Source organism: Drosophila eugracilis, unplaced genomic scaffold (genome assembly GCF_018153835.1).
Source record: "Drosophila eugracilis isolate 14026-0451.02 unplaced genomic scaffold, ASM1815383v1 contig_1104, whole genome shotgun sequence".
Lineage (NCBI taxonomy): Eukaryota > Metazoa > Arthropoda > Insecta > Diptera > Drosophilidae > Drosophila > Drosophila eugracilis.
Window position 1 is genome coordinate 219831 of NW_024571881.1, and position 21916 is coordinate 241746.

The window sequence follows — 21916 nt, forward strand, 5'->3', positions numbered from 1 at the left end:
CACATAATACCCATATAATTGTTTCGTTATTTCTTTTATGCACTTTTTACAAACTTTCATCTCCCGACCCCTATATAATACTCTAGTCATAGCAAAATAATAAATAATGAGTAGCAATTAGTTGGTAGTTGGTAAAAACGGGGACTACAAAAAGCGAAATCTAGGCATTGGCGTGATTCGTTTTCCATTTTATTTTAGCTAAAAAGTCAAAAGCAGCAAGCACATATAAGGTTCAATTGCGGCTGGAAGTACATTTAAATTATATTAGACATATCTATTGGGTAAAGTGTCAAAATGTTTTGTAAAAAGAAAATCGAACTCCGAATCCATTTGTACAGTACCACTCGAATATATATATATATGAACGCTCCATCCTTCTATCTCTTAATCGTTTTACTATACTAATTTATGTACCTTGCCTCCTGCAGCAAGTGCGGGTGAGTTTGTGTTTTGGTTTTGCTTAGTTATCATCGTGTTTAAATCATTTGATTTGTGGAGCTTACTAGTTAGTTTCTTGTCGAAGTGTAGCACATTCATACATATATATTTATATAAGCTGCTTGAAAACCTCAATAAAAATTTGTGTGCCAAGTTCGATTTTGTTCCTTTGCCTTAATATAATTCTAGACCGTATTTAACATGCTCCAAATCCAAATCTCGCTTAAGTCTAAGAATTTAACACTATACACTATGAAAAGGATACTTAAGATATTGCGACCATCGTGTCCTGTTTTGTTTAGTTTAGTTTTTGTAGTTGGTTTCTGCTTTTTGATTCTGGATGCCTTGGTCAGTAAGTGTCTGGTGTGAAGTGTTTTGTGTGCAGCTGGAGCGATTGACGGTCCACTTCCGTTTAACGCAGCTGATTCCTGTTTATCAAAATTTCGTATTAGTTCAAGTACTAAATAATCTCGAGATAAACATTGACTAGATGATTCGAAGCAGAGGGATGAGTTTAAAATCAAAAAGGGTTTACTAACTTTTTACATAAAAACGTGACAAGGCGTTGCGCAACTTATAGTCGCTTGGTTTTTCTGGTTTCTGGATTATTGAGCCATACGCTGACGTCGTCTCTGCTGATAATGATGATGATGATGTTGATGCTTTCTTAATGGTGAGTATGTGGGGGTTGTATATGTGGAAAACAAAATGTAAACGCTTGAACACAAAAATCACACAAAGCAGTTCCTCACGGCCGCGGCCCGAGTATTGTCTTTGTTCAGTTGCTTGCTCTCTACAATTGCTGTCTGTCCACTTATCTGGGCCGTTGTCTGTGGGGATGAAAGAGAGCGGGCGATGATCAAACGGAAACGGAAACAGAAACATAAATGCAACATAAGCAACAACAAAAACATGGTGAAAAACTATGTTACAAAGGAGTGGATGAGCCTAGCTTAAATTTTGGATGTATTTGTCTGATTCATATTTATTGTACATTAAAGATTATATCAATATTATCTGTCTTTCAGATCTATATTACGTAGACACCCCAAATCATAAGTATTTCTATGCCCAACGAAACTTACCTAAAGTATTGATCGTGCAGGGACTGTCGCTGGAACTCGGCGGCCTGTAAATACTGTATATATGTAATTAATGAGTTAGGATGTGGATTAGGGAATTGGGAAACCTGTAGTTGGTCGGCATAAGACATGCGCAGCAGGACATCCGAGTGTGGCTCCCTAGGTATAAGCATATTTGGCCGCGGATACTGGCCAACATTCGCTAGGGAAGAATAAAAAAGAAAAGATGGATCAGTTATTTTTATGTCCTGTGGGGGCTATAGAAGAGGGCGAAAACCTCAAGGGCTATACAAACTCACGTGGCAGTTGGAAACCGGCCTCCGGTGGTTGCGGCTGTGGATGCAAAGGCAAATGTAAATGAGTATGAGAGTGTGCATGATATTCTCTCGTCAATCGTATCTGAAAATTATTGAATATCGTAGAAAGTTTCAAAAGAGCCAGTGCTGCGTGGGCGTGGGCGCCAATACAAGATTAACAGAGTTTTATGTAACGATGCGTAATGCGGGTTAGATGGCGACACTTGTCGTTTTGATATTGGTTTGGATTGTGGGTTAGGTGCCCCATCGAGATGAGGCAAAAGCATGGCATGGCAAATAAAATGGTTAGCACAGAACATGAACAGCATGACGGGACGCGTGCTTGGGTTTTTGTTTTTATGCGGGTACTGGACTGGTTAACAGGTGAGCTGACAAGTGGACATAGTGATTGGTTCGGTTTTGCGGTTCGATCGCTTCACGTTCCAAATACGATTGATTTTGTGAATATGAGTCGAGTGGAATAATAAAGAAGTGTAGCCTACCATACGCACCATGTGCTCGCCCGGGTCCAACCCCACATGGTGCGGAGGTGGAATTCCCAGACGTTCCCTCTCCATCTGCGATATCGCTGGATTCGCATACAGGGGGAATTGCGAGGGGTGAATGCCGCTGTTGGTGTAGTAAGAAAATCTATAAAGTTAATTTCATTTCATAATATAAAAAGAAGCTTGAACCCACCGTCTGTAGTATTCCATCCAGTGCGGATCTAGTCGGGATTGACTTGCCGCAGCAGCTTGTGCGTTCTTTATCTCCTCCAATTCCCTAAAAGTATTTAAAATTTAGTAAAAGCACCAGGATTACGGGTTGGCCGCATTGGGATCAATGTGTAGTTGGTTAGGGAATCATGGCTTGGAGTAGACAAAAAGCAAATTATAAAGAGCTTAAGCGTAAATTTTGATGTGCGCTTAGTATACCAAATTTTTAAAAAGCTGGCGGATATAAAGCTGGGAAATGGCGATGCTTATCGGAATGGTTTGGGTTTCATTTTGGGAAATGTTAGTGCTTTTCAGAACCCCTTTTAATGGATTAGATTCATGTTAGTCTTAGGATCCCGAAATGCACTATATATGAATATGGATAAACGAGGAAGTGATGAATGTCAAGACTTTGTGAGGTGTGAATGGATTTTATGAGTCGTGAAAGGGTTAATGGTTGTGTTTTGGGATATGTAGCAAGGCTTTCGCAATGAAGTTGGGGCTTGGCAGGCTTTGGTACTGTACCTCTCTCTGTACATGGGGCCCATTGGATGATGATATGGCACCATCTGCTCAACAGGACTGAAATTGAATTGAATGGAAATAATTACAATCAGCATACGCGACTTTTGTGGACTCCCAAATGGAGTTAGAAAAGTAAAAAACGACGGAAGATAACTGAACGAAATCCTAACACCAGGCGTAAGAGTTTTGAGGAAGGGTTGTTCCTCCATCTCCTGACACTCACCTGAAGGCGACGTGGGGACGAGCATACTCGGACAGTTGACGCAGTGCCGGCGTATCAGCATACGGAGGCTTTAACTCGGCCTTCATCTTGGCCTGCTGCGCCGCCTGTTGAGCCGCTGCCGCTTGCTGTTGTTGTTGCTGCTGTTGCTGTTGTTGCTGCTGCTGTGAAGGACGGAAAATCGGATTAAGTTGAGCTTCATTTGTAGATGAAAAGTCTACTCACCTGACGCCGCTCACGCTCCTTTTCGGCCAGCTTGCGGTCGCGTTCTTCGCGCTTGCGGGCCAACTTTGAGTCGGCCACTGGCTTGAAGATCAAATCCGTTCTCGTGCATGAATTGTAATCCCCACGATCGATGTGGCGCACAAATCTATGGAATAAGATTATTAATTATGAAACCATATAAAAAAATATTTAATATCCCTTGGTACGACACTTACATGGCAGACTGAGAGCGATGGCATTCGGTGTCGTCCGGTTTCGCCTCGGGACTGGGACCACGTGGTATATTGTGCGTGGGACTGGGTATCTCTGGCTCCGGATCAGGTTCAATATCAATGGGCACTAAAGAAAGCATAATAAGCATAATTAGCTAAACTACTTAGTATCCAATTCCAGAATCCCCTCTTACATGGCTCCGTGGGATGATGTCCTCCGCCCATACCCGCCGAATTGGCCGAGTGTGCATGTGCTCGCAGGGCATCCATGTGCGATGTCGGTTTGAGGCCATGAGGCTGACCATCTTGCGGCGCGAAGGGTGAACCATGAGGCGGCCCTTGTGGATATCCTGGCATATGACTGCCAGGATAAGCACCAGGCGGTAGTCCCGTAGGTGTTCCCGGTCCACCCATTCCAGGTGGCAAACCACCGCCCGGACCCTGTGGTGTCTTTGGCGTTGGCGGCTTGTTTGGTGGCATACCGCCGGGCGGTTGTTGCTGCGGCGCTTTGTGTTGCTGAGCTGCCGCTGCTGCAGCCGCTTGGTGTTGTTTCTCAGCAGCTGCTGCTGCAGCGGCTGCCGCAGCATTTTGCTCATCCTGACGCATTTGCTGGGGAGGCGGTCCTTGTAATCCAGCATGGTGGGCGGCCATTACAGCTGCCGGATCCAGTTGTCCCGGTTGTGGTGGGGGCTTCATGTAGGCTGGGAATCCTGGACCATAGGGCGCATATCCATATGGGGAATTGAAGGGATGGTGATGCGGAGAGTAAAACACGGAGGGATGCAGTAGTGGATGCGGATAGGGTGACTGGCCCGGATGCACTCCAATCTGAGGGATTCCTCCGCCAGGCGCAATAAGTGGCAACGGTAGAGGCATCTGCGGATGACGGATCACCGGAGGCGAAGCTCCCGGCCGCAAATGAGGTGGTGGAGATGTTCCCAAACCTCTCTGACCCGGCTGAGGAACGTACATCTTGCTCAGTGGGCTTGCCATTAACGAGGCGTTGGACACCGGTGGTGGCGTCATGTGTGGTGATTGTTGTCGCATCAACGCATGTCTATCCCTTTCTGCCACAGCGGCTGCTGCTGCAGATAACGCAGAGGATGAGGGATGATGGCTAAGCGGCGATTGTGGCACCGGATGGAGCGGGCTCTGACGACTTAGACTGCTGACGCTAGACGCCGGTGAGGCCGCACGGTGAGCAGCTGCCGCAGCAGCCGCTGCTGCCGCTGCTGAGGAGTTTGGTAATCCTCCAGGTCCAACACTTCCGGGACCTGAAGGGCCTCCACCACCGCTCGAGATCTGTACGCTGGGACTGGCGCGACTAAAGGCGGACGATGGCACCGTGCTGGTGGTAAGGGACATACTGGTAGACGTCATGCTGGCCACGGAATGCGGAGTCAGCGGGGCCGTAGAGGCGTGCGAGTGTGGCAAGTGTGAAGGCGGGGTGCGGCGACTAAGGGCGGATTCTGGTATACCTCCAAGTCCACCGGGTCCGGCCAGCAACGCTATGGGTCCGCCGCCAGGACCCAAACCAGCTATCGAATGCGACAGTAGATGGTGTCCCGGATGAGCCAGCGCTGCGTGGGCCGGATGACCGGGTGGCAGGTGAGCCAGATGCGGATGTATGGCCATCGGATGCCCGATAAGTCCTGGCGGCGGAGGTCCACTACCTGCGAGGCCAGGTAAAGGCGATGTGCGATGCGCGTGCGGCGACTGTTGCGGCGCTGGTCCACTCGGACCACTCGATCCTGCCATCGTGGTCGAGGGCTGTGAGCTGGGCGGCTCTCGTGACGATTGTGGATCGTGCAGGGATCTGGGCGGCTGCTGAGCAGGTGATGGAGTTCGCACCGTGCCAGCTGGTCCGCCAGGCGGCTGTTGTTGTTGCTGTTGCTGCTGAGGAGCGTGCGAGGGAGGCAGTCCATGACCATGCTGCGGATGTCCCTGCAACGACAGAGGCATGGGCGCATGTGGATGCATACTGGGCGGTAGGTCGTGCGGCCGATGGAGACCCTGCAGATGCGCATGTGGGTGAAGGTGCGGGTGCATGTGCGAGGGCGCCATTGTCGACAGCGTGGGAGGAATTCCAATCGAGCTCGGCGGTAGCGATGAAGCCGCAGAAAGTTGCGGGTGCGGGTGACCAGGATGCAATCCATGTTGCAGACTTGGCGGACCTGGAGCCGTGGGAGTGGGCTGGTGCAACGACGTGGGCGGTGGAGGTGGCTGAGGGCCAGCACCTCCCGCTGAACCTGGTGGCGGTCCGTGAATGAGATTTTGCGGATGCATTCCCGGTGGCAGGCCACCTCCGGCTGGAGAAGGCATATGCGGCGATGGATGCGGCGACTGGAACTGCTGGGGCTGCGGAGGCATCGACGGTGGCTGTGAATTGCTGTTGCTGCCCTGGCTATCTTGACCAGGCGTTGAGCGCGCGGAAGCATCGATAGGGCTCTCCGGAGGCGGTCCATATGGCGAAGACTTGATCAAATTTTCACCACCATACGGTTTCACGTCCGCCGGTCCTGCCTGTGAGACCGGTGGCATCGGGTACTTGAGATCCTGCGGCGGGCCATATTTTGCCGCTAATGGATCGCCATACTTGAGCATAAGACCAGTGGGCTCGAAGGGCCGACCCAATGGTGGCGTCTGCACATCGTGCTGGTAGTGCGGCTTAGGCATGGCGATGCCTGGTGGTGGAGTTGCTCCCGGCGGAACCTGATGTGCTGGTGGCTGAGGTTGCTGCTGGGACTCTTGTGATGTGGGAGGCGGCCCGTATTTATGGGCAACATCCAAAGGCGAGCCTACATTGTGCGGCAGGTGACCAAATCCTGGTTTCACATCGGGTATCTTCAGCGAATCTTGGTAACCCGGCTTACTTAGCGGCTGATGGGCAGCGGACAACTCTACGGGGTACTTGCCCTGCTGCTCAATCATATACTTCATATCGTATTTTCCGGCAGCTGCTGCTACCGCCGCTGCCGTCGCCGCCGCCGATGCTTGCATCTCCTGACTATACTTCAGTGCATCAAGAGGCGGCGGTGGGGGATACTTGAGATCCTGGGGAGCGAACTTCATTTCCATCTCGGGCGGATACTTCTGCGGCGTTGTCGGCGCTCCAGGCGGTGGTCCGCTGGCTCCTCCAGGCCCATCGCTGTGCAGTTGTGGTGGCTGTGGGGGTACACCTTGTCCCGGTGGTCCATACTTTAGCTGACCATCGATAAGGTAACCAGGAGGTGGTTGTGTTGGCACCGGTCCATGAGGGATGTGCTGCAGATGCAAGAGCTCTTGACTACTCTCTACTGGAGCTCCGGAAAGTGGATGCAGAGCTGAAGGCGGTCCACCAGGACCTGTTGGTGGCAGACCTCCTCCAGCACTGTGCTTAAGGGCATCCTCGTTTTTAATCTCGATCTTCACCTTCAGGTCCTGAGGCTCATTGCTGTTCTGATTGCACGTGGCATCCATGGAGTCCTCCATGGGCTCCTTCTTGATGTACACCGACTCAGAAGGCGGACAAGTAGGCGGTGGCTGAATGCCAACTGGAACGAGTTGCTGCTGCATTTGCTGCTGCGTTTGCTGCTGCATGTGCTGTTGCTGTTGCAGCTGCGGAGAAACTTCCTGCTTAATAGTTGCCAGCTTCTTAAGCATCTCCGGATCGTTGTCGCAAGACTCCATTTTTTCAATGGCCTCCTTGCGATCCACGGAAGCATTTAGCGCCTCCACAGTCGCAATTGTGGGCACTTTCATGGTAATTGGTGGTGCTACAGGATTAGCCACGGCAATAGGGTTGGGTCCATCCACCAAACTTGTCTCCACGCTGTTAGGCGCTTGGATATTCGTCTCCTCATCCATATTTTTGATTGCGCTATCCTTGCTATCCTCCGCCAAAGTCTCTGCCTTGATCGCCTTTTCCTCGGCCTTGACCTCCAGATCGTTGGTGACCATTTCGCGCTCCTCCTTGCAGCTGACCGTCTCCTTGCTATCCTTAGTGGAATGCTGCTCGGCGGTGGTGGTATCTGTGGTGTTGGATTCTCCATCGTCGAGCACAGAGTCTGGTCTGCTGTCAGAGTTCATGCTCTCCACCGGGCTATCCGGTCGCTTGCGCTTCTCCTTGACAACATTCTCTTCTTGGGCACTCGGCTCGTTGACCTCCTGCTCCGTTCGTTTCTTTTTGTTGGGCGTATCTTGTTTACCACCTTTGCGCTTGTTGGCCGAACTTTCGGCCACGCTCTTCGTCGGTGTCTTAGGACTATCGACCGAGGCTCCGCCGGCAACATCCGGTGTTTCGGAGCCTCGCTTGGGCCTCTTGCCATTAGCCACGGCGTTGGTTGACTGGTCCTTAGACGAACTATTGCCGCCAGCGGCACCGCCGCCGGTTGAACCGCTACTTATGGATGTGGCGTTACCGCCACCGTTGCCGGCCGCGTTGTTGCTGCTGCTGGTGCTGCTGTTGTTGTTCTGTTGCTTATTTCGCGTCCTCATCCTTGAGGGTGATTCATCCCTTTTGTGGGTCAGACTCGAATCACTGTCGCACTCGCTGGCGTCGTCCTCGGTGAGCGAGCTGTTCTCCTCCTTGGAGACAGCGGGCGAGGATCGACTCGCCGTCTCGGACGCCGCGGTTGCCGCCGCCGTCGCCGTCGTCGCAGTTTGTGGTTCTGGAGTGTCCTCCTTCTTGGGAGGGGTGTTGCTATTGCTGCTGTTGTTGGCCCGTGTCACACGGTTGCGGCGCAGGGCGCTCTGACGGCGTCGCCTGTGCGGCCGATTGTTGTTTGCGCCGGGCGTCTTCTTCCACAGATAGTAGAACTCGACCAGCTCCGGCGTATCCTTATGCGGCAGCAGGTCCTTATGAATGCGGAAGAAGTTCTTCCCAAACTGACGCAGACCCTTGATGAATTTCTTTGTTTCGTCCTCGGTCCACTTCTTGTCGATGCCCTTCGAAACGGGGCACTTTACTAGTGCTTGTAGAGCTTTGCCTGGATCGTAGCCAGAATCGTGGAGCTGCAAAGGGATTTCAGATTAAAAAGTGCTAAGGAAATGCATTCAACATATATCATCTCGGGTAACTCACCACGTCGAGTGCGTTTATTGTGGTGTCGTCGCGACTGGCAGCCAAACAACCGTCTTCTAGTCCGCCATCACACATTCCTTGAAATGCAGCCATAGAGCGAGCCGCACGCAAGAACATTAACAAGTCGCCATCGGCCACAACGCCTGGACTCCATCTTGATTCCTCTAGTTCACGTTCATCGGTTTCCTTGTCGATGGGGAAGCTTGAGATTGGATTATAATCGGGCAGTTTTGCCTTCAGTCGTCATAGGAGACAAACGAAATATTTTGAGATTAGTTCAAAAACTCCAGGAGAACGATTGATGGGTTAGTCACACAACCACACCACGCACACTACACACCACAGGCAAGACAGCTAGTGCCGGCAATCCGGGGGGATTACCAGCACCCACGAGATGATACACAAACTTAAGTCTAATGCATGATTATGGATGAATAATGTATAATGTGTGCTACGAATTTCCTCGAATGGTTTTTTGGTAAGGAGGAAGAGCAAGGAATTTGGCTGGGATCTGGATCTGGGTCAACATCTACTCATCGAGGATTCGAACTAGTAATAGCCAATTGCATAAACGCTAGAACTACAAATTATTTACAGGGATTAGGCGTTATATACAAGGATACTTTTTAAAAGGTTATGCTAAGAGTAACCGAAATATTTAAATTAATGCACGTCACTGTAGCCTTATCGAAGAAATCGGTTGAATCTACTGATATAGAAACATAATATTAATAATTATCAAGAAAGAAATACTTCTTCAAGATATATGACACTCTAAAAGTTTTAAAATTCATTGATAAACATATAAAATGTTGAAATATATTTAATGTGTACTTTTATTGAGTCATCAGTGACCCGAAAAAATGAAAATCCACAGATTTCATGCTCGCAAAACTTGATTGAAATCGAAAACGGAAACAGGACCATTAATTTCTTAAATTATTTTCCGTTTCTTCAAAGGCTACACGCAAAAACAATTTGAGAAAGATTTCTCGTTGAATACATTCAAGAGGAAGAACAGAGGAATATAAATTACAACTTTTGCAATAAACAAAAGAAATAAGGTCTATTATATTCGGTTTGCATATTTTGTTAAATTTTGTAGTTCTTTGTTTTTTTTTTCATTTTTTTTTTGTTACCGTGAGCTGAATTTCTGATTTGTGAGAGTTATGTACGTACATAGACATCGTTTACCTGGTGGCCGGGACCCACTCGAATTTCTCCTTGAGTGGAGGCCGCCATCACCCTTTAAAAACACGCTTCCGGTCCAGTGTTAAGCCTTTTTATGCCCTCTACGATATGTATGAAATTCAACTGCAAATAGATCCAAGCACACAGAGAAAATTCGTTATATAAAAAAAGGATTCAAACTGTTAGAGAAAGTACGGCAGACAGGGGCTATCGGATCGGTGGGGGTAAAAGCATTTTCAATAAAGCGATGAAGTTCATATCAACATGCATAAATAAATAATCCATAAAAATAATGCCATGTAATGTGCGAACGATGTAGTGACGATGAGAGGAGGGAATGGCCGGGGGACACGGATGATGACGACGACGGGGCCGGGAAATTAGGGGTTTATGCTGTCGGACGATTGAGTTCTCTGGCACTTAATCGCCTGCATATGTTAATGCGCCCGCCACGTACAGACCCCGAGGGATTCGAAGGATTGGAGAATTGGACTGACGACAGACGAATGGTTTGGCTTCAGTTTGCTCTACTTCCTCTTAATTTATACCCTTTACAAGGAGGATTTTTATGAATCTGATGGTTTGCTTGAGTACCTCTCACTTTCTTAAATTCCTTTTTATGCTACCTAACAAAGAGTATTGCCAACTTCTGTTTCCCCGTTTTTACTTAATTTTTTCCAACCATCACTCGCATTTTTTTTTCTCTTCTCCATGTCTGGCGCTTTCTTTCGAGTGTGCGTGCAGCTGTAAACAGATTTTCCGCTCAAGTAAGTCCGCGAATAAATGTAACGAGGCGGTTAAGTAAGCCTCCTTCGGCCCCAAACCATCCTATACCACATCCCCATTCTCCCATACTCACATACCCATGCCTGCCGAGTCAACTCCACCAAGAGGAATTATCATTAAATTTGCTTATGAATCAATATCATTGGCAATGCACAATGACAGGCAAATGGACGGCCAGACGGAAAGACGGACGCAGTGCGTTGCCTGCCATCTCACATCAGGAATGCCGGCGGTGTTGCGGTTGTGTGGCAGCGGCACACAAATTATGGCAATTAAAATCAATTAATTAAATGCAGCGACAGCTACGGGAGCGACGACTACGGCTGCCCGACTCACATCGGATCTGCAAAGGCAGGCCGAAAAAAAAATAAACAGATATATATATACATATATACCTCTATGTAGAGGTGTATGTGCGCATTGTCGACAGATTTACACTCAATAAGGCACGACACGCCGCCTAAATGACTGACGACAACGGAAAGCGGGACGAGGAGGGTGCCACACCACGATCCCGGAGGAGGTGGACCCGGAGGAGGGGCACAAAACGGCTGGGAGTGGAGGACGAAGACCGGGACCTGGACCTCGGGTTGCACCGTGGTCACATTCGATTCGTTTCGATTCGGTAGTAATCCCCTCGGCACAGGCAAACAAATGAAATATTCATGACCGTCAGTCAGAAGGGGGGAGAAATATGCGAGCGTTTCTGCCGTCTTTTGTTTGACTGCCAGCGAAATATGCCAATGAATGTTTACCTATGAATAATTGTTTACCCAGCGTAAAGCCGAGATATCAATGGATTGCTTTTCGGTATCAGTAGTGCTCTACTTATTTCCTCATCACCCTCAATAAGTCTAATAATCTTGCAAAAAGTGTTTTCAAGTTTATAACGAGACAGACACCCATTGAGATATGACTGAAAATGTATTTTATATTTAGTTCTGCTATCTTTTACTAACTTAAACTAGCTTCAAGTAAAGATTCACTTAAATCGGTTAGTTTAATATATTAAACTATGTTTTTCTTACTCAAAATGTTAGTTAAAGAATTAAAATGGGTTGAGTAACAACTGATAATTTGGTTTGCGATTTAAATTTAACTAATTATTATCAAACCACTTGAAAATGACATGGGGTATAGCCAATTTAGTGAAAGGGTTGATATACCTTATTTAGAGATCTGTTTAGCATAACCCTATACATTCCAAAGTACCCTGCTCCACTGTGCAACGAACGGTCTGCGTTTGGGGCCAACACTTATCAACGACATCAGCAGCAACACCATACCATACCATACTAAACCATGCCATACCACACCACACCTCACCACTCCATTCCAAACCACACCACAGCACAGGCAAACCCGACCAGGTTACTTGCTTTGGCTTTGGCCTGGCCCTGTTGGCCTGGTTGGGTTTTGACTGCTTGGCTGGTTGGTTTAACTGGCAGCAAACTTTTTTATGGGGGAGTCGTGAGTGGAAAAATTTCATATAAACACACACAAGGTGGCGGTGGCCACCAGGGCGCAGGGCACGCGACCGACTGAATCCCGATCCCCACATGCCGAGCATTGTCGGTGGTTTGCTGCTGTTTTGCCTCCAGGCTGCTCCACAGAAAGAAAATCATTATAATCTTATACCCTACCTACATTCTAAAACATTCTATTTCAACCTTTTGCCAAGAAACCTAAACAAAAAACCCCCCAAAAATATGTATTGTTTTCATATTCCTTAAAATACAAATTTGGGAATCTTTTTCTCGATTCATTTTGCTTGTGAAATTGTTTTATAAACTACCCATCGAATACCAGTAACCAAAAACAAGGGTTGTAAGTCAGTCATCCCCGGAACATGATCGAATTAATCTTTGCCAAAAAGTTATATACAACTGATTTATTACTGAATTTTGCACTGTGCATTGCCTTTTGGGCTGCTGGTTGGCTGGCGCTTGGGGAAAAATTGTGTAATAACTGCTGGCAATGTGCTAAGCTGTTCCTCCCGCTGTTCCTGCCTTGTGGGCTCTGTCGGGGCTATGGTCTCTGGGCTCTATATTCTGTGGCGGCTTTCCGCTGGCGGTGTTGAGCGGCTGTTATAAAACAAATGTACTACAAAAGCGACGTTGTAAACGCACAAAGCCATAAAATCTGAAAAGACAAAACGAAAGGCTCGAACACATTTGCCACCACCGAAAAGTGCCCTCCGTGTGTTTGCCACTCCCCTGGTTTTCCTCATGCCTGCTTCTGCTCTACAACGGTCCCTTTTTCCCTGTAAAAGACCACAAATTATGGCACACAGTCTGGTGAAAGAGAGGGGTATATACATATAGACACAGAGAGACCGAAAGAGACGACACGAACTGGGTAGAGTCTGTACATTGACTACGTGACGTTCTCGAGTACTTGGCTCTCATTTTGTGAGTCAGCAATGTCGGTTTGGATCCCAGCTTTGGCTTGGCTTTTTCCGGGACCGTCCCCCCAACACCGGATTTCGTCCCCCTCTCCACAATCTGACCTCCGTGTAAATTTAAGGCCAATAATGCTGTCACTCTCAACTGGCGCGTCCGTCTTCGCTCAATTAATGTCATCGCATATTATAAAGTTACACTGGATTAACAACTCCAACTTACCCCCTATCTGTGGCTGGAAATTGTTTTCTAAACAGCCCATAAACATAAACGAAAACAAAGCGAGAAATGTAAATGAAAATAAAAAATTCGAAAGCCAATGGCAGCCAAATCACACAGAAAGAAAAATCGTTTTTCTATGTCCATAGGTATTTAGTTTTTGTAGTAACTAAACTGGGCTTATAACTTAATTTCTTACTTTTAATGTTTAAAAACTTTACGGTATTTATTTTATGCAAATCTAATAATATAAGGATTTTAAGATACATATTTTCTCACTGTGTAACAACCAACAACATCGGCAACGGCCGCAGAAAGAGGAAATTCAATAAACAATTTGTAGCATGAGTAGCGGAAAATTGTGTGTACGCACGCGGCTAAACGGACGCGAGTGGATCCCAAAAGGGGGTGGAGGTGTTTCTCGGTTGGCGGAGGAATGGAGGGGCATAGAAAAGTGGGGAAAATCCGACGAGGGGCCACTCGTTTGCTCTTTCTCTTTCTCTATCTATCTATGTTCCGCTCCCTTTCACTCTTTCAGCCTTGCCGAGTATAATTTTGAAATGGAAAAGCTGTCGACTGTCGTCGGCTGGCTTGTCGGCTGTTTGGCTCTCCCGCTTAGCTTTAGCTTTTGGCTTGTTTTTCTCTTTGTAATCATCGCTTGCCAATAAGCTGACTAATTGACTGACAAATAGGCATCAAGCAACGGCAGCAACAACTACAACGGCGACTGCGATGGCGTTAATAAGAGCGTTAGACAGCCAGATAGATAGACAACTCAAATTCAGACTGAAAGAGCCCCTTATGCCATCGACGTCTATCAGCAACTGTACATTAAGGGTGGCCCATAAAACCCGAGAACTTATCCTTATCTACACGGGGCTCTCAGCGAGAGATTATTAGGTTAGTTCCCCGGGCTGCAGACTACGCGATGGTGAAGTTTAAGTGATATGGCTGTAAATGAATTAGACCCCCGGCTGTGATTGAGAGACCCCCTTAACCCCCCCATTCACAACGGCCACACGTTTGTTTGTCCATCGAAAGGGTGGAAATTGTGAAATCCTTCAGTTTTCAATTGACTCGCCACAACTCGAGTGGGGTTCAATCGCTCTGAACTTGTCCAATCGACCGGAACTTTCAATTGAACCACTCAACCGAACCTTTGATCCCAGTTGTATTCCTGAATTCTGTGTATGGCTATTTTGTTTATTTTATTTATAGACCATTTGTGTATTCAATGATTCATTCAGCTTAGACCTTTAAATTAACGCGCTCAAGTGCACTCTTGAATTCCGCTGTACAACTCTTTATTCTGTTGATTATGCTTCTTTAGTTTATGATATATTTTTTTCCCAGGTCTTCACAGCAATATACTTGAATTATTTATCCATTCTTTATTTACTTTTCAATAAATTAGTCATCTACTTGTGAATTTCAAATATTTCAAATCTAATAAAGCAGAGTATTTAAGTTTTGTTTATGCTATAAACTACATATTTCATGGTTAATCTTATTTTCCATTCAAACGAATTTTGTAAATTCCCAAGCTCCCTTCCCCCTATAAACAATGAGAAATTCCTTCAATTTAACCGTTTGAAAACCTCTAAAAACCTCACCTAAATAACCCAACTGAAATTACCCATCTCCGGCGCATTCCCGAGGGCATAACAAAAGCCTCTCTATTAAGGCGTTCGAGAGGAGTCCATTTAATTACCAAGACGAGACGCACACACAATTTGAACCATGCAGCATGGCCAATTGAGTTCGTCATAGGCATTTTGACCATGGGCTTTTGGTATAAGGTAGAAATATGCATATATATATATCTACCATATAGCGCCCATTTGAGTGAATAACGGTGTGCCTGTGCATCTGTCCATTTGAAGGGTTCGTGTCAAGTACGGAAATCCCATTAAATGTTCGTAGGCACTTTACAGAGACAACGTATGTGTTGGTGTGTGTGTGTATATGTGTATGAGTAGCCGTATTCGTGTTGTGAAAGCCAAATTTTCACAACAAGTCAAAACAGACGTTGCAGAAGTCAGAAAGAAACAAACAAAGGCGGATGGCAAAGTGGCGAGGAAGCGAGAGAGACGAAGCGTTTAACCAAAAACCCATAAAACAAATTTCTCTTTTCTTCGCCTGGGTAATGGAATTGTTTGCTTCTGTTGGACATTTTTCGACTCGCTCGGAGTTCGTTTCAGGTTCCAGGTTCGCTCTGGCTCTCGTTTTTGTCTGGACAAGCAGGCAGGCAGGCAGCTTACAGTTGTTATGCCCATTACTCAACATCAACAAGAACATTATGCCACCGCAGTGGCACTCACGCTGGTGCTACTACTCCACCTCCTCCTTCTCGTTTCCTCGTTGGCATTCCTATTCATGCTCCAATCTCTGCCACACACACGGATACGGACATGGACACGGACTCCAGGCCACTTCACTCCATTCCACTCGCCACTCCACATGCTTTTCTTCATTCAACCCAAACGATTGAGCATCTATTCAAGCAGCCTCGTCTCCGTCGTCGTCGTCGTCGTCATCATCATCATCATCATATAGCCGACGACGACGAGTCAACGCTCCAAAAGCCAAATAAACGACCCACAATGCTGCCTCTGCACTCATCTCCTCTGCTAACCTGTGCGCTCTAGGGTGGACCTTCTTTAAGATCTAGTCCAAAATTTACCATTTTTAAAAAATATTTAGGAAATATACAACCTTCTTCGTAAAAATGCGTACAAAAACCTTGGCTGTACAGGTGTTTCAGGGCAGAACCAATCACTTTTCATTAGTTACGGTTAGATGATTCTTGGCTCATTGGCACATCTACTTCTTTTATCAAGAATTTCCTAAACTAAGTGAGTAAAAAAATTCGTTGTCTCAACATAAACATTATGAATGTTAAGTTATCGAAATAACCGAACTATTTACGATATAACTGCTACTCTAAAAATAACTCAAGAACTTTTAAAATTTTATCATTGTCTGGTCTGGCATTGCAATAATACATTATTTAGCCTACTTATTTCTTGTTTTATGACAATCATAAACCCTGAATTCAAGGTCCACCCCAGGTGCAAATTCATTGGCCCGATCCGATGCGAACTGAACCGATCCGAACTGGGGTCGTCTGCATCCGAAACCGAATCTGAATCCGAATCCGAATCGTAATACGACGTCCGCTCGTGTCTGTTGGCTTGCTGTCGGCTTCGTTTCATACGATTTGTTGGATTTGCTCATGAAGTTGTTAAACAGATTGTCGGTGTAGATACCTTCATCATTTTGCACGCCGTCCTCCGCTTCATCCTCATCCTCATTTTCATCATCCCCATCCTCATACTCAACCTCCCCTTATTCCGCCCTAAGAGTATCCAGCCAATTCTGTAGTCTGCGGCTTGGTGTGTGTGCGTGTGCCTGTGCGATTAGTTTTATGTAATTTTATCGAGTATTTTAAGGATTTTGCGGCTTATCCGCGCTTCATTTGGAAATTGTTTCGTGTTACTTATGTCGAGATGTGTCTTGTCTGGAGGCGACAGGATGTGCGCGGGGTGCCTTGTGTCTGGCCTTTTTGTTATTATTTTTTTCCTTTTTTATTCCTTTTCATTCCACGTCGTTGTCCCTTTTTTCCTAGTGTTTATGGAACTGTCGTTATTTGTTTGTTTGCCATTGCACGAGTGGCTATATGTATGTTTGTAAATGAGCTCTTTGCATGTGCCTCCCACCCACTCTTACCGCGTATTATTCCGCTCAGCTAATAGAATTACACACAACGCCAAAGATTTATGGGCCCATTTAACACGCTTTTGCATTATATTCTCACCCATTTCGGTCTGTTCATTGATTTTACACTGATTAACACGAGCTTAATTATTCATATTTTTGTTCTCGCTATATAAATAAAGAATAAATAATAATAATTCGCTGGCATACAGCCACAAATACATCACTCGCCATTGTATATTTTAATAAGCACTTTGTGTGTGCTAATTATCTTATCGCTAAATGGAGTTAACACGTAACTGAAACAGTAACTGGAATTGATTTAGCACTGCCAGTGCTTGGCTAACGATGACATCGTGACGAGATGTCGAGTATATCATTTTAAAGATAGATTTGAAGAATATTTTTTCTAGGGTAAGCAGATATTTGGTAAGTATACTACTTGAAATAATACAATGCCTCAATTATTAAATAGTTTTGTAGCAACAAATAACTTAGATCCTTTGATCCCAAGATTTACATTTCACATCCAAAAACCACAAGATAAATGTCTAGTCTATCTCAATTAACACCCCAACTATATTTGGCAGTTATCAAGTTTAGGTCTAACAAAATTCCCTGTGTTTACACTTTCATTTACCACTTAGCACCGCACGAGTTTATCTCACGTACACACCTCTAGGGCCAAGGTTTCCACAGTACTTCGAAGCAGCTTTAGTCGAGGGGATGGCTTAGATCAAGCCGCTTGACTGCCCAGTCAGCAATGCTAATTAATTCGCTTATGTAATGGACAGCAGAGCAAAAAGGAAATGGGGAGAAACAAGAGGTTTAAACAGGGGGAAACCTTTCGTTTACTTCTAATCGACATCAATAAATCGGCACACTCGAGTCAAGTGTGCGCGGATAGACGGACGGACTATTCAATCAGATAAGCAGCACTTATAAATTAAAAGCGCAACAAAGCAGATTAATAAAAGTTAAACTTTAACGGCACCTTATAAATAAGCCAAATGACTAATAATAAAATATGAAAGCGCGCACAAAAACCCCGACATCAAAGGCTAGCAGCAGAAACTGTGTAATATACCAGATACCAAATATAAAAAAAATATATAATAAAACGTTCAACACAAAATACAAAAACCGAACCAACCCAAACCAGAAGAGCAGGAAAACCGCAAGGGAACTCATCCATTTCTCAACAGCATTTTATGTTTCTTCTTTTGGTATTTGTATTTCAGAAATATTCGTGTTATTTCTGCGTCCGAAGTTTCCGTTTTCGGCGTTCGTTTCGCTTTTTTTTTTTATTAAATGCATTATTAGCACGTTATTTTTTAATTAAACACTCTAGCCTTTTAATGCGTCTCTAATCAGATGGCCTTGCCGCCGCACTTTTTCGTGGTTTTGGGCGGGTGGAGATAAGCGGGCGTGCTAAGCAAAAGAAAATGTGGAAATGGGCGGTTCGAGCAAAGAAGATAAGCACTTTGAGCAGCGGTGCAAATTGTCTGGGAATTTCCTCGAAATCAATCTCCATTTTCCAAGAACTAACTGACTTGGCTAAAAGCAGGTTAAAGGTAAAGAAGGCACTTCATTAGAACAGATAACAAGCTACGTAAATCCCTGAGTTAACAATGAGTAAATGCGGGTATCATATGACTGGTAATCCCTCATTACCACTGATTTAAGCCTGTACAATAATATTTAAGTAAAGAGGCCTACAATAACAAAGTAACTATAGGTAGAATAAAGGGTATTAAACTAGAATTGGGTTAAGTATCTTGAAGTACTTCTCGAACACAAACCATATAAATACCACACTTTTAAGATTTGTATTTAAAAAAGCTCTTAAAAACATTTCTAATCAGTTTTTGTTTTACTACGCCTTTAAAATTTCTTTTATTGCTAAAATATTTTGCTGAGCCATAAATTTATGTAACACCACTATAATTAGTGATTTAAAACTGTTTTGTAAATTCCTGTGCCATATTAACAAGTGGAAAATTATGGAAAACACTTGTTCCTACAAGCCCCCGCAATAACATTATAGAATTTCTCAACTGATTCATCTCGGTCAACATTTTCCATTCCAAACTGGGGAACATTAATTGCCCTACAAGGCAGCTCATTAGCAATCTATAATAGCGGCGATAAAGATCTAGTTTATTTGGCTATGTGTAAGCCTTATCTCTGAAATAATCGTATTTCCCTAAAAGCCAGACAAAATATGAGCAATAGAAAACCGAATATGGCCAACAATAGCAACGGATTATAGGGCACACGCCCCCAGTTTTCTAATTGATTTGGGATCCTCTTTGAAAAATAGTTTCCTCCATTAGCCCTTAGAGGGAAAAACCCTTTCCCAAGCGAACAACAGGGGTTGTGACACATGAGACGAGGGGGCCACAGGGTATGGAGTATCGAATTAAGCAAACAAATAATTATAATTAAATGTATGCCCGGTCGAACAGATGTCTTGGCTCACCATGAATCCGGGGTCGGGGTTGTATTTCGTCGAGGCGTTCCTACCGAAGAAGCTCCTCTCTCCAGCAGCAGGCGGCAAAGTAACTCCGGTCTATGGTATCCGTCTCCAGATTCCAGACTCCAGTTGATGATGCTGTTGATGATGATTATGTTGGGCTGGGTTAATGGATGCGGAAGAGGGTGGGCGGTCTTGGCTGCTGTTGTTGTTGTTGTTGTTGTTGTTCTGCTCCTGTTGTTCTTGATATCGTTGATGTTGTTGTTGCTCAGCGAGGGGGCCGTGAGTAGCCGGAAATGTATATTTTGGTTAATTTGCACAAACACAGCTGGAAGGCGAAGAGATGACGTAGGTGAGACTCGAGACAACCGAGATGATTAAGCAAAGAAAGAAAGCGAACCAAACAAGAAGAATTGAGCAGGTGGGGGCGGAAGAAAACGCCCCTGCGAAAAACAATGCAACCGTAACAAAAAAAAAAACGGTCAAAAATGGTGGAATGTAAATTACAAAGTTTTAAATTAAAATTTTATTTTTACTGACGAAAAAAATTCTTTATAAAGTAGTCTAAGAAACACCAATGTTAGTTTTCTTTATTAAACATTTTCCCATGATCAATGAGCTAATAAAAAATCTGTAATTGCCAGGGATTAAACCAACTTTTCAGCATAAATGAACAAACGGGTATTAAATAAACTCTATATTGGAACTTCCATAAGTTTAGATTTAAATAGACCTATAGAATTTGCAGTTTATGGCGAATAAAAATATTTAAACTTATAAAAGAGTTATATTTGGGAAATTTGACTGCATTAAACAGGATTTTTATGTTTAATATAATTTAACTTTACTGAATGTATATATTATCTGAACACTCTATCGTAACAAGTAAGAATTTCAGCTTAATTTATCAGCCAACAAAAAGGCAGCAAGACACATTTTTCTGACAACGTCAGCAGCAGCAGCAGTTGAATAAGAACAAGCACAAGCAGCAGGAGCGGTCATGAGGACAGTGGCGTAGTAAGTAGGATAGAGGGAGGGGATCAGGCAGGAGCATCCTTTGGGGGGTGGTGGGTGCGCTGGCCGCAAGAGCGTTGCGTCGCGTCGGTGGTAACGCCGACGATAACAACAACAACTAAGGGACAACAACGGTGGTGGGTTGCTGTTGTTGCTTTTATATTTGTTGCCTTTGCTGCTGACGCTTGGATTTTGCTTTGTTGTTGCTGCTGCTGCGCTTGCGATTCCTTTTCACCAAATTTGTTGAGCCTTCGTTCGTGTTTGCATTGTTCTACCCCAAAAAGTTCATAATAGACTGGATTCAACAGCCCGACCCGACCCCTTTGCAAATTGAGGGGGTACGCCACTGTTTCTCTTTTTTTCTCCTGTTTTACCGTTGTTTTTTCTTTTCGTTTTTTACTTTAGAGACGTCACATAAATTTGAATGATTTGCACGCTGCGCAACTGCGATTTCAAATTAAATTAGTGACACACTTAGTAATAATTAATTTTCGCACACTTGTAGATTTTTCCTTACATTTTACTGCTGCTGTTTGTTATTTTTATTGCTGCCGCTGCCAAGTGTAGTTGTTGTATTTGTTGTTGTGGCTGCTGCTGTTTTTTGTGTTTTTGTTGTTGGGCGCGTGAAACTCGTCGTACGCTTTTTTTTTAACGCTCTTCTCCGTTTCTCTTCTTCTTTTTTGCATACACTTTGCGCACACACACACACTAACAGAGAGACACACTCACACGCACACACACAGGCACAGACAGAGAGCAGCGCACACAGACACACACTTACACAAACACACACAGGCACGCACTTTGGTTGCTTGCGTTTTTTTATTGCCTGCCTTCGCTTTCAGTTATTTTCACAAGGTTCTTGCGCGTTTTTTGGTTGCTTTTCCGCGAGTTTTCCAGTTGGACGCCGCAGCCAGCGTCGTTGCGAGTATTTTCGCCAACAATTTGCAATATTTCGCTGGCCAAAATGCGTGCTTTTTGTTAATAATCGCCACTACGAATTTCTCCGCGAAGAAGCCACCATTTTGTAAAAATATATACTTTACGCGGTCTGGCAATGCTGACTACGAAATGATGGTAACATTGTCGTTTTTTGTTACTAAATATGCCAGCAGTACTTACATAGCAAGCAGCTTCTGTTTGTGATCAAAAGTGGCAATATTTATTGTTTTATACTTCTTTTCCATATATTGTTGTATGCTACTTTTAATATACAATCTATTAAAATAAATTTGTATCAAAAGCTTATTTAATTCAGTTTTTTAAGTACAATAATATTGTTGGTATATATGATGTGTTGCTCAGTATCTAAGATTAGTATATTAGTATGTTCGA

At 44.8% G+C, this 21916-nt stretch overlaps 1 protein-coding gene across 16 annotated transcripts; it reads right to left on the minus strand.

Annotated features, from left to right (window-relative positions):
- Positions 1–741: 741 nt before the first annotated feature.
- Positions 742–21632, minus strand: LOC108109791 (arginine-glutamic acid dipeptide repeats protein). 16 transcript variants are annotated; one of them, XM_017218491.2, is made up of 15 exons: positions 21099–21632; positions 19574–19895; positions 9956–10090; positions 8777–9010; positions 3909–8706; positions 3718–3841; positions 3503–3647; positions 3281–3441; positions 3058–3114; positions 2516–2599; positions 2320–2446; positions 1820–1919; positions 1628–1722; positions 1524–1567; positions 742–866 (listed from the first exon to the last, which is right to left on the minus strand). In XM_017218491.2, the coding sequence occupies exons 3-15, from the start codon at positions 10016–10018 to the stop codon at positions 851–853; spliced, it is 6048 nt and encodes a 2015-aa protein (XP_017073980.1). In that variant the 5' UTR covers positions 10019–10090; positions 19574–19895; positions 21099–21632; the 3' UTR covers positions 742–850. The 16 variants fall into 16 exon arrangements, with proteins under 16 accessions (XP_017073980.1, XP_017073976.1, XP_017073975.1 ...); XM_017218487.2 differs by having other exon boundaries at positions 1524–1576; XM_017218486.1 differs by lacking the exon at positions 742–866 and adding an exon at positions 1134–1268 and having other exon boundaries at positions 1524–1576; positions 21363–21632.
- Positions 21633–21916: the final 284 nt, after the last annotated feature.